Source organism: Cajanus cajan, chromosome 2, assembly GCF_000230855.2.
Source record: "Cajanus cajan strain Asha chromosome 2, NIPB_CcT2T_4, whole genome shotgun sequence".
In the NCBI taxonomy this organism is placed as follows: Eukaryota; Viridiplantae; Streptophyta; class Magnoliopsida; order Fabales; family Fabaceae; genus Cajanus; species Cajanus cajan.
Window position 1 is genome coordinate 45,302,815 of NC_138518.1, and position 15,350 is coordinate 45,318,164.

At 32.2% G+C, this 15,350-nt stretch overlaps 3 protein-coding genes across 3 annotated transcripts; 1 reads left to right on the forward strand and 2 right to left on the reverse strand.

Annotated features, from left to right (window-relative positions):
* The first annotated feature begins 1,005 nt into the window (after positions 1-1,005).
* LOC109804933 (putative disease resistance RPP13-like protein 1) lies at positions 1,006-5,564 on the forward strand. Its single transcript, XM_020366860.3, has 2 exons — positions 1,006-5,009; positions 5,215-5,564. The coding sequence occupies exon 1, from the start codon at positions 1,110-1,112 to the stop codon at positions 4,977-4,979; it is 3,870 nt and encodes a 1,289-aa protein (XP_020222449.2). The 5' UTR covers positions 1,006-1,109; the 3' UTR covers positions 4,980-5,009; positions 5,215-5,564.
* Positions 5,565-8,375: 2,811 nt separating this feature from the next.
* On the reverse strand, positions 8,376-11,348 carry LOC145954291 (putative strigolactone esterase DAD2). Its single transcript, XM_083068280.1, has 2 exons — positions 10,098-11,348; positions 8,376-8,931 (listed from the first exon to the last, which is right to left on the reverse strand). Exons 1-2 carry the CDS (start codon positions 10,478-10,480, stop codon positions 8,487-8,489), a joined length of 828 nt encoding a protein of 275 aa, XP_082924406.1. The 5' UTR covers positions 10,481-11,348; the 3' UTR covers positions 8,376-8,486.
* Positions 11,349-11,492: 144 nt separating this feature from the next.
* Positions 11,493-14,333, reverse strand: LOC109805123 (pentatricopeptide repeat-containing protein At1g18485). The gene has a single exon (XM_083068279.1). It carries the CDS (start codon positions 14,187-14,189, stop codon positions 11,748-11,750), a length of 2,442 nt encoding a protein of 813 aa, XP_082924405.1. The 5' UTR covers positions 14,190-14,333; the 3' UTR covers positions 11,493-11,747.
* Positions 14,334-15,350: the final 1,017 nt, after the last annotated feature.

The window sequence follows — 15,350 nt, forward strand, 5'->3', positions numbered from 1 at the left end:
AACAAGAAAAAGAAGTTTTATAGGTGAAATGGATAACATAGAATATCACATACTTGAACCATCCAGTATAAAAATAAACTGTATTATAATCAAGACATAATTGCTAACTGAAAAGTTTATTTTAAATATGCTAACTGAAAAGTTTATTTTATTTAAAAGAAAAAGTTACAATGAAAATGTTATAAGAATATATTTTTGGTTAAAATATGTTTTATATACAACATTTGGCAGTAAATAAAAAATATACAAGCATGTGAGATTTAAGCAATAAAACAAATCCAAAATGCATAGAGATTCACGCATTTACAGTACTGTTGAATTGTTTAGTTTTTAAAATTGAACTTAAAATATAGTTTAATTTGGCTTTTATAAAAAGTAGTTCACTTTTTTTATATTTTAGTTTAATTTAATTTTCAAAATAGTTGTATGAATACCCCTGCAATAAACAGTATTATAATCAAGACATAATTGCTAACTTAAAATTTTATTTTATTTAAAAGAAAAAATTACAGTGAAAATGTTATTAGAATATATTTTTGGTGAAAGTGTGATTTTATTTAAAATCAGAACCAATAATAATAATAATAATAATATGAATTTTTTTCTCACTTCCCCTCATCTTAGAATCTTATTACACAAATGAAGTATGAATTTCAAGACATCATAAAACATTATTGGAAATTATTTATATATAATACATCAATTTCTCACTAAGACGAGTCCCTATCACATTCAACAACTAGCTAAAGCTGCAGAGTTCTTACACTATTTGCAAAACAAGAGAAGAAATGGCCTTTGTAACAAAGACTTAATTAATAACCGAATTAGATTCTATGATTTTAAAGAAAAAATGATAATGAAAGTGTTCATGGATGGTATTTTTTGTTGAATCATGATTTTGAGTAAATAAAAAATGCACAAACGCTTGATTACCAATACAGTAAATCAATAATGCCACACAGTTGTTGGTCAGTCAACCTTCTTTAATGCTAAAAACAAAAACCAAAAAGTGAAAGGTTCACGCGCACTCATCATCGACTTTACTTAAAAGCATAGTTCAAGCTTCAGTGTTCAGATCAGATCTACTTTTTTGCTAAAAAAGAGAAGAAATGGCCTTTGCTATGGTTGGAGAGGCTCTCATCTCTGCTTCTGTGCAAACCTTGTTGGATAGGATTACTTCTTCAGAGTTTCGAGATTACTTTGCCAACAGAAAGCTCAATGTTTCTCTCTTGGATGAGCTGAGGATAAAGTTATTGTCACTCAATGCTGTGCTGAATGATGCTGAGGAAAAACAGATCACTGATCTTGCAGTGAGGGCATGGCTTGATGAGCTCAAAGATGCTGTCTTAGATGCTGAGGACTTGTTGGATGAAATCAACACAGATTCTTTGAGGTGCAAGGTAGAGGGAGAATCTAAAACATTCCTTTCTTCCCAGGTCAGATCATTCCTTTCTTCTCCCTTTAATCAATTTTATCGGAGCATCAATTCCAAGCTTGAAGCAATATCTACAAGGCTAGAACATTTTGTGAAACATAAAGATATTATTGGTTTGCAAAGTGTTTCTAGGAGAGTATCTTACAGAACAGTTACAGATTCATTGGTTGAATCTGTTGTTGTTGCAAGGGAGGATGACAAAGAGAAGCTACTGAGAATGCTTCTATCTGATGAAGATGGGAATAACAATCATATAGAAGTGCTGACAATATTGGGCATGGGTGGTCTTGGAAAAACAACCCTAGCTCAATGTCTTTATAATGATAATGCAGTGCAGAAACATTTTGATTTGACAACTTGGGCATGGGTATCTGATGATTTTGATGTGTTTAGAGTTACGAAGACAATTGTTGAATCTGTCACTTCTAAAAAGATTGATAGTATTGATTTAGATACACTTCGGGTTGAATTGAAGAACAACTTAAGAGATAAAAAATTCTTGCTTGTGCTCGATGACCTTTGGAATGAAAAATACAATGACTGGAATCATTTAATAGCACCTTTTACAAGTGGAAAGAAGGGAAGTAAGATCATTGTGACAACCCGACAACATAGTGTTGCACAAATAACACATACATTTCCCATATGTGAGCTGAAACGTCTAACAGATGAAAATTGTTGGTGTATACTTGCAAAACATGCATTTGGAAATGAAGGATTCAACAAATATCCAATGCTAGAAGAAATTGGTAGAAAAATTGCAAGAAAATGCGATGGCCTACCACTAGCAGCTAAAATATTGGGAGGTCTTTTGAGATCAGTTGTTGATGTAGAGGAATGGAATAGAATTTTGAACAGCAATTTATGGGCACGTGATGATGTTACACCTGCTTTACGCATAAGTTATCTTCATCTTCCGGCACATTTGAAAAGATGTTTTGCTTATTGCTCAATTTTTTCCAAACAACATTTGTTGGATAGGAAGGAATTGATTTTGTTATGGATGGCTGAAGGCTTTCTTCAACGAGTCCATGGAGAGAAATCATTGGAATCAGTAGGTGATGAATGCTTTAATGAATTGTTATCTAGATCTTTAATTGAAAAAGACAAAGCTAAAGCAGAGGAACAGTTTCGAATGCATGATCTCATCTATGATTTAGCTAAACTAGTATCGGGAAAAAGTTCTTACAACTTTGATGGTGATGAAATCCCAAGAACTGCTCGTCATTTAGCATTTCCTATGAAAGGATTTGATGTCTCTAAAAGATTTGAGGGCTTGTATGAGCTAAAGTTTGTGCGCACCTTTCTACCACAGTGCCCACGTGTATCTCATTATTACTTAACCAAAAAGGTATCACATGGTTGGCTTCCAAAACTAAGATGCTTGCGAACACTGTCATTGTCAAAATACAGAAATATCTCTGAGTTGCCTAATTCAATTGGAAATTTGGTGCTTTTGCGGTATCTTGACCTTTCCTTTACTTCCATCAAAAAATTGCCCGATGCAACCTTTACACTTTACAATTTGCAAACTCTGAAATTAGCAAATTGTAAACATCTTATCCAGCTTCCAGGAGAGATAGCAAATTTGGTCAATCTACATCACCTGGATATTAGGGGCACAAATTTGAATGAGATACCAACACAAATATGCAAATTACAAGATCTTCGTACTTTGACTTCCTTTGTTGTAGGAAGAGAAGATGGATTAAGCATCAAAGAATTAAGAAAATTTATTTTTCTACAAGGTAACCTTTCTATTTTGAAGCTACAAAATATTGTTGATCCCATGGATGCATTTCAAGCCAACATGAAGAAAAAAAAGCAGATTGAGGAGCTTACACTGAAATGGGGAAAAGATCCACAAGATTCAAAAATTGAGAAAGATGTACTTGAGAACCTGCAACCATCAACAAATCTAAAGAAACTCACCATCAGATACTATAGTGGCACAAGCTTTCCGAAATGGTTAAGTGAGTCTTCGTATTCTAATGTTATAGTCCTTCGTATCAGTGACTGCAACTATTGCTTGTCACTTCCACCATTTGGACAATTACCTTCTCTTAAGGAACTTGTGATTCAACGGATGAAAATGGTGAAGATAGTTGGTGATGAATTCTACTGCAACAACGAAAGGTCCCCTTTCTTTCAACCATTTCCTATGTTGGAGAGTCTCGTGTTTGAAGAGATGTTAGAATGGGAGGAGTGGCTACCATTTGAAGGTGAAAGTAGCGAATTTCCTTTTCCTTTGCTGAAGCATTTGAGTTTATCACAATGTCCAACGTTGAGAGGAAACTTGCCCAGCCATCTTCCTTCATTAAAAGAGGTTAGTATCTCAAAGTGCAACCAATTAGAGGCAAAATCATGTGATCTACACTGGAACACATCAATTGAATCTTTAAGTATTAGTGAAGGGGGAAAAGGCTTGTTGTCTCTTCTTGACGAATTTTCGTATGAGAAGCTAAATATTTTCATATGGGATAGCTTGTCATGTTTGCCAAGAATGATACTAGGTGCCAATTGTCTTCAATGGTTGAGTCTTGAGAGTATTCCCTCTTTGATTTCCTTCCCAAATGATGGTTTGCCTACGTCATTGAAATCACTTGAGATTAGATGTTGTGAGAACTTAGAATTTTTATCTCATGAAACGTGGCACAAATACACATCACTTGAATCTCTGGAAATTAGGGAGAGTTGTCATTCTCTTACGTTCATTACATTAGATTGTTTCCCTGCTCTTGAATGTCTAGAGATCACCTCGTGTCCCAACTTGGAAGCAATTACTACTCAAGGTGGAGGGGCTGCTCCCAAATTAATAAGTGTTAATGTCGATGATTGTGAGAAACTTGGGTCACTTTTAGAACTGATTGATCTCCCTTCCCTTAAATTCTTAAGGCTCCCTAAGCTTGCAATGGTAGCATCATTAGGTGCAAGGTGTTTTCCTTCAAGTTTAGAATCACTGAAGGTTAATGTTGGAGTGCTATCATGTATGTCTAAAGATGAGTTAGGTTTCCTATTCCAACGCCTCACTTCTCTATCTTATCTTTGTATTGAGGGTGGTGGGGAGGCAGATGTTGTTAACATCCTGCTAAAGGAGCCGTTACTGCCCACTTCTCTTCAACGGTTGTACCTTGAGGGTCTTGATGGTTTGAAGTGTTTGGGAATGGAAGGAAAAGGGCTTCAACATCTCACATCTCTCCGGTCTCTGGTCTTAAATTATTTAGTTGAATTGAAGTCGTGGGAAGGGAATGGGCTTCAACATCTCACATCTCTCCAGTCTCTCGGCCTATGCGGTTTAGATAAATTGAAGTTGTGGGAAGGAAATGGGCTTCAACATCTCACTTCTCTCCTAAAGCTTCATATCACTTTTTGTGGAAGCCTTGAGTCCTTGCCAGAAGATCACTTGCCATCCTCTCTTGAATTATTGACTATATACAGATGTCCTTTACTAGAAGAGAGGTATCAAAATCAGAAAGGAAAATATTGGTATAAGATTGCTCACATTCCTGCCATCCAGATAAATATTGATGAAGTGATAATATGAGTGGTTGGATGACTAGGAATCATCGAAAAGGTAAAGCCTTAAATTATTTCCACAAAAAAGTATGATGTCAATTTAATATCTCACTATACACATATAAACACGACTCTAACGCTTGACTGCTGAAATTATTATCTACATATAGTTTAAAGCGGTCGTGAACTAATCTTATTGATAATTTTGATCTTGAAATTTTTACAAGAGATGAATATATTTTTCTTTTCCTTATTAAAAGCAGTTGGTAGCTGAGGTGGTGGGCACATGATATTTGTCGGTTGTGAAGGTTCCAAATTGCTCTATTAGTTGCATTGAATCAGCTTAACCAAACTCTACAAATTTCCTCGTTATCATTTGTAATTGGTCAAATCAAACTTGTGGTTTGTTGATGTTGAATGTTGATGTCCAATTAGTTAGTTTTCTTTCGATGAACTATCTTTGTTTGTAAAATTAGAATGTATTTGATTATATTTGTGATGTTGGTGTGGAATCATCCAATTTAATGCAAATTAGAAACTAAATTTTGTATTCAATCATTTTCTGATGATTTACTAACAGTGCTTTTTTGTAATAAAATATATGTAAACCCTATTCTTTTGTCTTTGCTCCAAGTTGAATAGATACATATTGAATTGACAGTTATATGTACGTTACTTTTAAAATATAATGATGACTTTAATTGATATTTCAAACTTAAAATAAAAAATTAAATGACACTACATTTGCAAAATGCTTATTTTGTGTTATAAAATTATTTGAGATATCAATAGGATAAAAAATATATTGGATGAATTTTATATGTATTGATAATGATATTATAATACATGATAAAAAAAAATTCTAGTAGTAATGAACTATTATAGACAAATATTTATCATGCTTCAAATGATAAAATTTCATAGTATTAAATTACATTATTTGAAGAATTAATTTAAATAAAAGTTTATTAATAGATTGTGTATTTTTTTTTACTGGATATAAGTCTTTTAATTTTAGGTATATTATAAAATTATAAATTTAAAATGTAAATTTATCTTATTTCAAATTATATGTCCTCATTTCTCAATACATCTCATTTCAAATATAAATAATTTATTTTCATTTTTAATTCAAAATACACGACTTGATTAAATCAATAAAACATATATTAAAATTTTATTTAATTAGACAATTGCCAAAATAAAATTTTGAAATCTATAGATAATTAGTAACTGATAATTTTAAAATACATTTAGTTGTTATAATTGATGATCAGTAACATGTGGTTATAAATTACATTTAATTAACAGCCAAATATTAATAATTAATTTTATAATTAAAAAATTATTTTAATTGATATTAAAACAAATATGATAATATTTTCTTCCAACGATGATTTTTATTTATATGTTTCGAATATCCATCCCTGCTCCACTACTCCATTGTTGTATATTTATTGGTGATAAAATTTATTTTTAGATTACAATTCCTGAAACATGAACATTTCTAGATAAAATAAAATTTATTATTTAAAATAGGACAAAAATTCCTCATTAAAAATAAGAAAGAAATATCGTAATGAATATATTTAATCATAATTTTAAAAAAATTATCTAACTTAAAAAATCTTATGCAACATAGATGTTAAATACTAAGATTAAAAGAATTGAGGAAATAGTCTATATAGAAAAATATTATTGTCGTATTAGGAATTAATACACATAATTTAATTTGAAAGAAATATCTATTTTATTCATTCTTTTCATGTGGTGTGTTAAGATAAAAATTAATTTAGAAACTTAATCCAAAGGAAGTAGACATATATATCATGTCAACATTAAAATTTGTTTGCCTCTCCGAATTTGTTGAGACACAATAAAAGGAAGTTTAGATAAGTATCTTTATTTTACAATTAAGTATAATTGATTTAAGAAGGAAATGAAGATTACAAATCTAGCTTATTCGATGCTTGTTGCATGGAAAATAAATAATATTTTATTATCCTTTAGCATATCCATCTTCATGTATTCCAAAATTTGATGGTCTCAACTATTCTCATATGATTCCCCTTTTGCAAAATAAATTATCAAATCTTAAATCATGTATAAGGGAAAAAAAATTAAAAGCGAAAAAAAATGAAAGAATATCACTTTAGATTTTCTATGTATCCCAAAATTTGATGGCCTTGACAATTCTCATTAGATTCTCCTTCTTTTGCAAATTATGTTTGAGAAAAAAAATTAAGAGTGAGAAAGGAGGAAGAAAGAATATCACTTTAGATTTCCAATGAGAATTGCAATGTGAAATAAGAATTGGACAATATAAGTGAATGATTAAATAGGTTAATTTAGGTAAAAATTGATAATGAAAGGTGGATTTCTTATGTGTCTCAAAATATGATGACATTGACGGTTTTCATAAGATTCTCATTCTCTTGCAAAATAAATTATCAAATCTCAAATCATATTTGAGGGAAAAAAATTCAGAGTGAACAAGGAGGAAGAAAAAATATCACTTTAGATTGCTATGTGAAATAAGAATTGGATAACATAAGAGTGAATGATTGTGAAATAAGAATTAGATAACATAAGAGTGAATGATTGAATAGATTAATTTAGATTAAAATTGATAATGAAAGGTGGATTGAGTAGAATAATTAATAAAAGAGAGATATAATAGAAGATTGTTTAAAAATTGACACAAATAAATTTCTTGAAGTGGCATAGGATAATCCAATCAATGATGCGGCAACATAACATTGAGTAACTCGACTTTTATTTTATAAATAAATTTCATAAATATTTTTAATTATATTTGACCCATTAATTCAACTAGTGTCCTACAATATTAAGTGTCCAAATTAAAATATAATAAATATTTTGTTAATTAGTATAATCTCATATCAAAGAACTTACACTATTTTATTTTTTCTAGAGAGTTTTTTATTGACAGATTAAGATAAATTTTTTTAACTCAAGATTAAGATAATATTAGTCATTAGAAGTTCTCTATTAAGATTACATCCATGTGTGCATCATCAATACATGTAAATTAATAAATTATTCATAATAACCTTATAACAAAAATTAATTTAAATTAAAATTATAAAAGACTTGATTATTATAATCTTTATTATGATAATAAATCTTTAATTTTAATCAAATACCTTATCAAACCAATTATTTAATTTAATGAATACTTTATCATTAAAACTAAAATTTATTACATGATGAATACATATTTACACCCAACAGAACTTCCCATATAATAAACACTTCCACACAAGGCTCAATACCACATTGTATTTCTTGAGCATAGATCTCTTCTTTTTACTATTACACAATTTTCTCAATAGAACAATTGCCACATGTTATGACTTAGGCATATAAAAGGAAGCACACTAGTTTATTAGGTAGAAAAATCTCATTTAAATACACCTCAATTAAACTTGTTATTCTACTAATATGTGAACCTCTTGACCATACAAAAGGGATAGAAATTGATAAAGCTGAATTACATACCAAATTAACTCACTTAAATTTGTGCAGAGCCAAAGCCCATAACAGCCTTCAGCACATCAACTAACTTAAGATGTGCAGTTAGCTGAGGGAAATGGCCACTCATGTCTATGATCTCCAAAGTGGACATCCCTTTCATTTTCTCCTCCAAATAATTCCCTACGCTTAGTGGAACTGCCGCATCATTACTTGACTGGATGATAGTGCATGGTATCTCAACCTTTTCAAGCATGTCTCTGTAGTCACTGAAAAACACTGTTTTGGCTAAGGACACTGCAACTTCAGCTCCCATTCTTTTCAAGCAGTTTTGGAATTTTTCAACAGAGACAGCATCATTTGGATCCACAGCAATAGGAGCATAGTATGAAACCCAATTTTCGTATTGAAACTCTATGTTTGAAACTAATTCCTCAACATTTGACCTCTCAAAGCCACCTTTGTACTCATCTGTATTTATATACCTATACGAGTAATGACATGATGTTATTTGGAAAATAATTGCCCCAAGTAAAAATGAAAATTCAGCATGTCATAGACTTTAAATGTTTGATATTAAATTTGAGGGGAAAAACATAAATTAGATCCTTAATAAATATTAGGGTTCATATTGGCGTTGTAATGATGTAGATTTGTCGTGATTGGGTTTGAGTACTAGATTGGTTAGGATAAATGGGACTCAAGCTGTTTAATTTGGTTTGGTTTACTGGCATAAGTTTTATGTGGGTTGCGTGATAGAAGCATTTTCTTTATCCATTAATGGCAAATAGAGTTTATAAGTAGAAATTCAAGCATAGTTCAATGGTGTGGGATTTAATTTACTACGTATGAATATAGTCCAAATTTACGGTGGCGTGCATATTATGCAAAAGACAAATGGATAAGTAGAGATGGTGGAATTCTCCTGCTAATGAAAAACTGGTTGAAAATATAGTGAAGAACATAGATCACACTTAAAAAATATTAAAGATAGAAAAACTTTATTTAGAAGGTAAAGAACTAAAACACACGACCCATTTATAGAGAAAAATTAAAAAACAAAAAAAAAATTATAATCACATACTGTATACGCATTACGTCAGTATTTCATAGAAAAGTTAGAGGGGTTGTTTAGCACACTTTAAGAATCAAGATACACATTTTAAAAGGTAATTGATTAAGTCACAAATGGATCAAACCTCAAAATGTTATTTTTTTTTCTTCTAAATTTAACTTTTATACTATCATTGACCTAGAGAAGGCATTATATATCATATAATTGTAGTAATTGAGACTTAAAATATGATTAATCACATAATTAATGGATAGCATAAAACTTGTGTATTTTAAAGGGAATTGGCCGGCATGGCCGGCTGTTTGGTTTTTAAAATGAATATATGTAGCAAACTTCCAAATTAGAAAGTATATTTGAAAAGTATTGTTCCAAAAATTCAAGTCAACACATGGGAAAACAAAATGTAATGTTTTTCTACAGATCAAACAAAAAAAACACAATATATATGTGTGGGAAAAATATTAAGAGTAAATACTATTAAATAATAAAATTATATTAAATAAAATTCCAAACATACGTTAATTAATAACATTTTTTCATAAACAAATAATAGAAGCCTAGTAGTATAGAACTCACCTTGGGGAAGCAGTAACAAGAATGAGCCTCTTAAAAAGCTCAGGCTTTTTGGTGGAGGCAATGCAACCAATCATAGCAGACATGGAATGTCCTACAAAAGTGACACATTTGAAGTCCATCTCACCTATGATGGTGATTAAGTCATCAGCATAAGGTTCAAAGGATGTGTACTTGGCATGGTCATAGAGGCTCTTATCTGTCACAGCCCCAGAGAAGGGCCAATCAAAAAGAACTAAATTGTAATTTTCAGCTAAAAGAGGAACGATTTTGTCCCATATGGATTGGTGTGTTCCAAAACCATGACATAAAACTATGGTTTCATTGTCTGAGCCTATGATTCTAGCATTCAAAGCTGTTGATAGGCTCTTTTGTGGTGTAACCATGGTTGTAATATGGTTCAATAAGAAGAGTGAGATATATCAAGTTGAGACTGCCTTTGTTTAGTGCTGTCTGAACTTAATTTATAGTCCTTAAGAAATGGCTAAAATGTAAATAATTAAATACAAGAGATTGGAATGGTTAGAAACTCCTCTGTCAAGGGAGTATAATTAGTTATTGTGCAGCTATCATCAAATTTTTTTAAAAAAATGATGGTAGTTTGACCCTGTCATTTTAAACAAAATTAGTGAAAAAATTCTTAAGGGGGAAATGATTTTTAATGGGGTGGTTTGAGGAAATGTTGTCGTTTAAAAATAAATATTTATTATGTTTACACAATTTTAAAAAAAAATAGAAAATAAAGTAATATTTATGCAATTAAAAGCAGCAACGAAAATATTTGACAAATGAAATAACCCTAAATATTTTGATCTGCTATTTGTTCATTTTTATAACCCCCCTCCCCCATTAAATATACAAAATTGAAAAATTAGTAGGTTTAAAAAATTGACAACAAAAATATTTCAAAAAATGAAGCAATTCACCCCAAATTTTAGAGGATTCATTAAGTTAAAGATTTATGCTATTAATTTGACTTTCTACCTATATGAGGCAGTATATTTACATAGTTCTATTAAATTTTTCTGTCCACATTGTGTGAGAGAAAAGAAATAGGATGATGCTTGCATTGGCCAAAAGCATGATGAAGTAGAAAGAGTTACCACGTTCATTCCGGGGTGAAGCTGATAGCAAAAAGATGTAGTAGTAGTTGTAGTAAGACAAAAGTGAGCCTATGATCCTTGTTGGTTATCAATCCAAAGGAGGTAGTTGTAAGGCAAAAGTTATGAAATACACAAGTTCAAAATCCCATTGCACCAGGCGTAGTAACAATGTAAACACTGCCTTCTAAATAAATATATGGCAGTTATCAGGAAAAGGCTTCAATGGAGACCAAATTAATATCCTGGCCTTACAGAGATAAAACATGCATAATCTTAATCGTGAAATAGACAGAAATCAAACACAAACTTCCAGAGAAACTTTCATTATCTCAAATCCTAAAAAATTTCATCACATTACCTGACTGTACAACATACAAACTTATAATAAATAGGGACTGTAGTTAAACTGTGAAGGAAGGAAAACCAAAATTCAATTTGCTTATGCAACCAGCAAAATGCCTTTAAACAGTATAATCCTTTAGATATTAGTCCAGCAACCTCAACAATTTCATTGAAGGACAATACCCTCAGACTTTTCCTACAAAACAAATTAACAAATATATGATTTCCAAAAGTCATCATCCAGGCTATCTATTTTCTCACCAACAAGAAATGCATGCACCTGATCTCCAGTTTGAACCCAACTGCAACCAGGATTTTTCTTGGCCCCCCTTGACTTCATCAATTCCCTAACCTTGTTTGCCTCGTCCCATCTTTCAGCTTCTGCATACATATTTGAAAGGAGTATATAGTATCCACTGTGCTGGGGCTTTAATTTAAACAAATGTTCAGCTGCCCAGTGACCCAATTCTATGTTCCCATGAATCCGGCATGCTCCGAGCAGCGCACCCCATATATTAGTATCTGGTACAATAGAGAGGCCTCTAATAAGGTCTGCAGCTTCTCTCATTAGACCAGCCCTTCCAAGGAGATCAACCATACAAGCATAATGTGTATGTGCGGGTTCTATATTAAGATCATGCATCATCTTAAAGTATTTCCTTCCCTTCTCAATTAGCCCTCCATGGCTACATGCAGACAAAACCGCAATAAATGAAACTGAATCATATTCCACGCTGTCTTCCTTCATTGCTTCAAAAAGGTTGATTGCAGTTTCCAACTCACCCAGCATACCATAGCCCAAAATCATTGTATTCCAAGAGGCCACATCCTTGTTTTGAATACGATCAAAGACCTTAGTAGCAAGATCTATTCGTCCACACCTGGTATAAAGATCCAAGAGTGAGTTTGCCACAAAAAGATGAGTGTGGAAAAGCTTTCTCATGAGGAGACCATGGACCTCTTTGCCTTGTCTTATGGAAGCTAGATTTGCACAAGCTGATATAACACCCATGAATGAAACAATATCAGGCAACATGCCCAAGAGTATCATTTCTGAAAATAAACTTATAGACTCTGAGCAGTCATTTGTTCGAGAATAGCCTATAATTAGTATATTGTAGGAAACTTCGTCCCTGACAGAAATATTAAAGACATTTTGAGCGAGGTTTAAGCATCCACATTTTGAATACATGTCTGTCAGAGCATTAGAGACAAACAAATCACGAGAAGATCCAACCCGAATAATCCTGGCATGAATTTCTTTTCCAACATTCAGGAAACCTAATCTTGCACAAGCTGGAAGAACATTTGTGAAGGTAACATTGTTGGGGGTTTCTCCCTTTGCTTGCATTTGCCTCACTAGTTCTACAGCTTCAAACTCAAGCCTGTTCTGAGCAAAATTTGCAATCATAGCATTCCAAGATACTATGCTTCTGCCTTCCATTTTATTAAATATGATGGATGCTATTCTCGAAGATCCTGATTTCGCGTATATATCTATCAACGAGTTAGCAATAAAAATATCAGACTCAATAGCCATCCTTAAACTAAACCCATGGATTTCCATTCCCCATTTGAAAAGTCCTAATTCTCCTAATACAGGTAGCATACTAGAAATGGTGACAGAGTTTGGTCTCATTCCAGTACCAATCATCAACCTAAATACATCCAAAGCATCCATATATTTCCCTCTAAAAGAAAAACTAGTAATAATAGAATTCCAGGAAACCACATTTCTCTCATCAATTTCATCAAAAACTTTCTTGGAAGCCTTCTCACTCCCACATTTCCCATAAACATCAACCAACGCATTTCCAACCTTTACATGGCCTAACAAGCCAACCTTCAAAGCATAACAGTGCACAATTCCCGCCATCACCTCGTCCTCAGTTTCTGCACACACCGGCAACACACTAACAACAGTAACCAAATCTGGTTGAATCTCCGGCACAGCCGCAACCATGGCTCTAAAAGACCCTAGAGCCTCCTTATAAAACCCATGGAGAGACCACAAGCCAATAATGGTATTCCACGACACCTTATCCCTTTCAGGCATTTCATCAAACACCTTCATTGCGTCAGAAAAAAGGCCACAATTACCATAAAAGGCCAAAAGGGTATTCCCAACAAAGACATCCCCATCAAAACCAAACTTAAACACAACCCCATGAACCTCCCTACCCTTGTGAACCTCCCCAAAATCAGAACACTCCTTTAGGACAAAAGGGTAGGTGCACTCATCAGGCTTAACACCAGCACGAAGCATGGTGTTATAGGTGGTGAATCCATCAAAGACACGAGCAATGGAATTGGCACGGATAAGAGTGTTCCACAAGAAGGCAGTGCGGGAATATGGAACAGTGTGTTGGAAGAGAAGAAGGGAGGCAGAGGGGTGGCCAAAGGAGGCATATTGGAGAATGAGAGAGGCACAGAGGGAGACACTGCGGGGAAGGAAGCCATGGAGAATGCCAAAGGCGTGAACTTGCTTGATTTGGGAAAGGGTGTGGCAAAGGGTGCAGAGTTGCAGAAGGTTGCAACTGTGAGAGCAAGTGTTGAAAGTGGAAAAGAGTGAAGAAAAGTGGGTGTTTTTTGTGAGAGTAGTTATTATTGAGGGTCGTTTGAGTTTGAGAATATAGAAATGGAATATCATGGAATGATGGAACAGTCTTTTGCTTTTGATGTTTTGCCTCAGTGATCAACTCAAACCATCAGGATATGTTTCACTCCAAATCTCACTGAGTTACTCTGTGTCATAGTATATGTCTGATGATTGAGATACTAATAAATTTCGAAGGCAGACTGTGCTCACCTCTTTTATAGTTGTCGTATAAAGCAATCCTTATAATGAATTTGGGATAAATTTTGTTTGACTTAAATATGTTTTTAGTCCCTTAAATTTAAATTTATTTTCGGTCTCTCAAATTTAAAATTGTTGTTTTTAGTCCTTGTAATTTTCAAAAATCTCTTAGGTCACTAATAACATTTTTGAAAATGACTAATTAAGATAGTTATGCAATATCAATCGGATTAAATGTGATATATTCACTAATAGAGACACTAATAGGTAGATTTTATGCAATAATGTTTATAAATTTTTTAACAAAATTTGAATATAATGACTAAAATAAGATTTTTTGAAATTATAAGGACTAAAAATAACAATTTTAAATTTAAAGGACCAAAAATAGATTTACCTTAAATTTGAGGGACTAAAAACATATTTAAGCCATTTTGTTTTTATCGCTCCAAAATACATCGATTATTATTGAAATTTAGCTGTAGTGTATATAAAAACATAGTCAGTGGAAACATATCTAGAAAGACCGCTTATAAATCTTAAAAGTAAAAATAAAAACAAAAACAAAAAAGTTTTATGCATGAGATCTTAGCCATTTAAATTATTTAATTTATTTTATAAAAAACACTAAAAACTAATATTTTAAAATTAGGGATGGATAAAAAGGAATTCACTTTGCTAGTGTTAAATTACATTCATATATCAAGGTTGTGGGGAAAAAAATAGACACTAGAATGGGGTTAAATAGTATATGTCAAAAATTTGCACATTTTCAAATGTATAAAGTAGTATTTGCAATAGAAGAAGAGTTACACAACATTTTTATACTAGTTACCAAATTGAATTTTACTAACATTCAGCAAAATTACAAGTATTTTTTTACCAAGTCATTTATAGTTTAAACAAATGTTCTTAGACCGATCTTTCCAAGATACTATCCTAGTATTTTTTTACGGACAAACCTTTGCAAACTCAACCCCGAGTATTATTTTATAAACAAGTCTCTCTAGACTC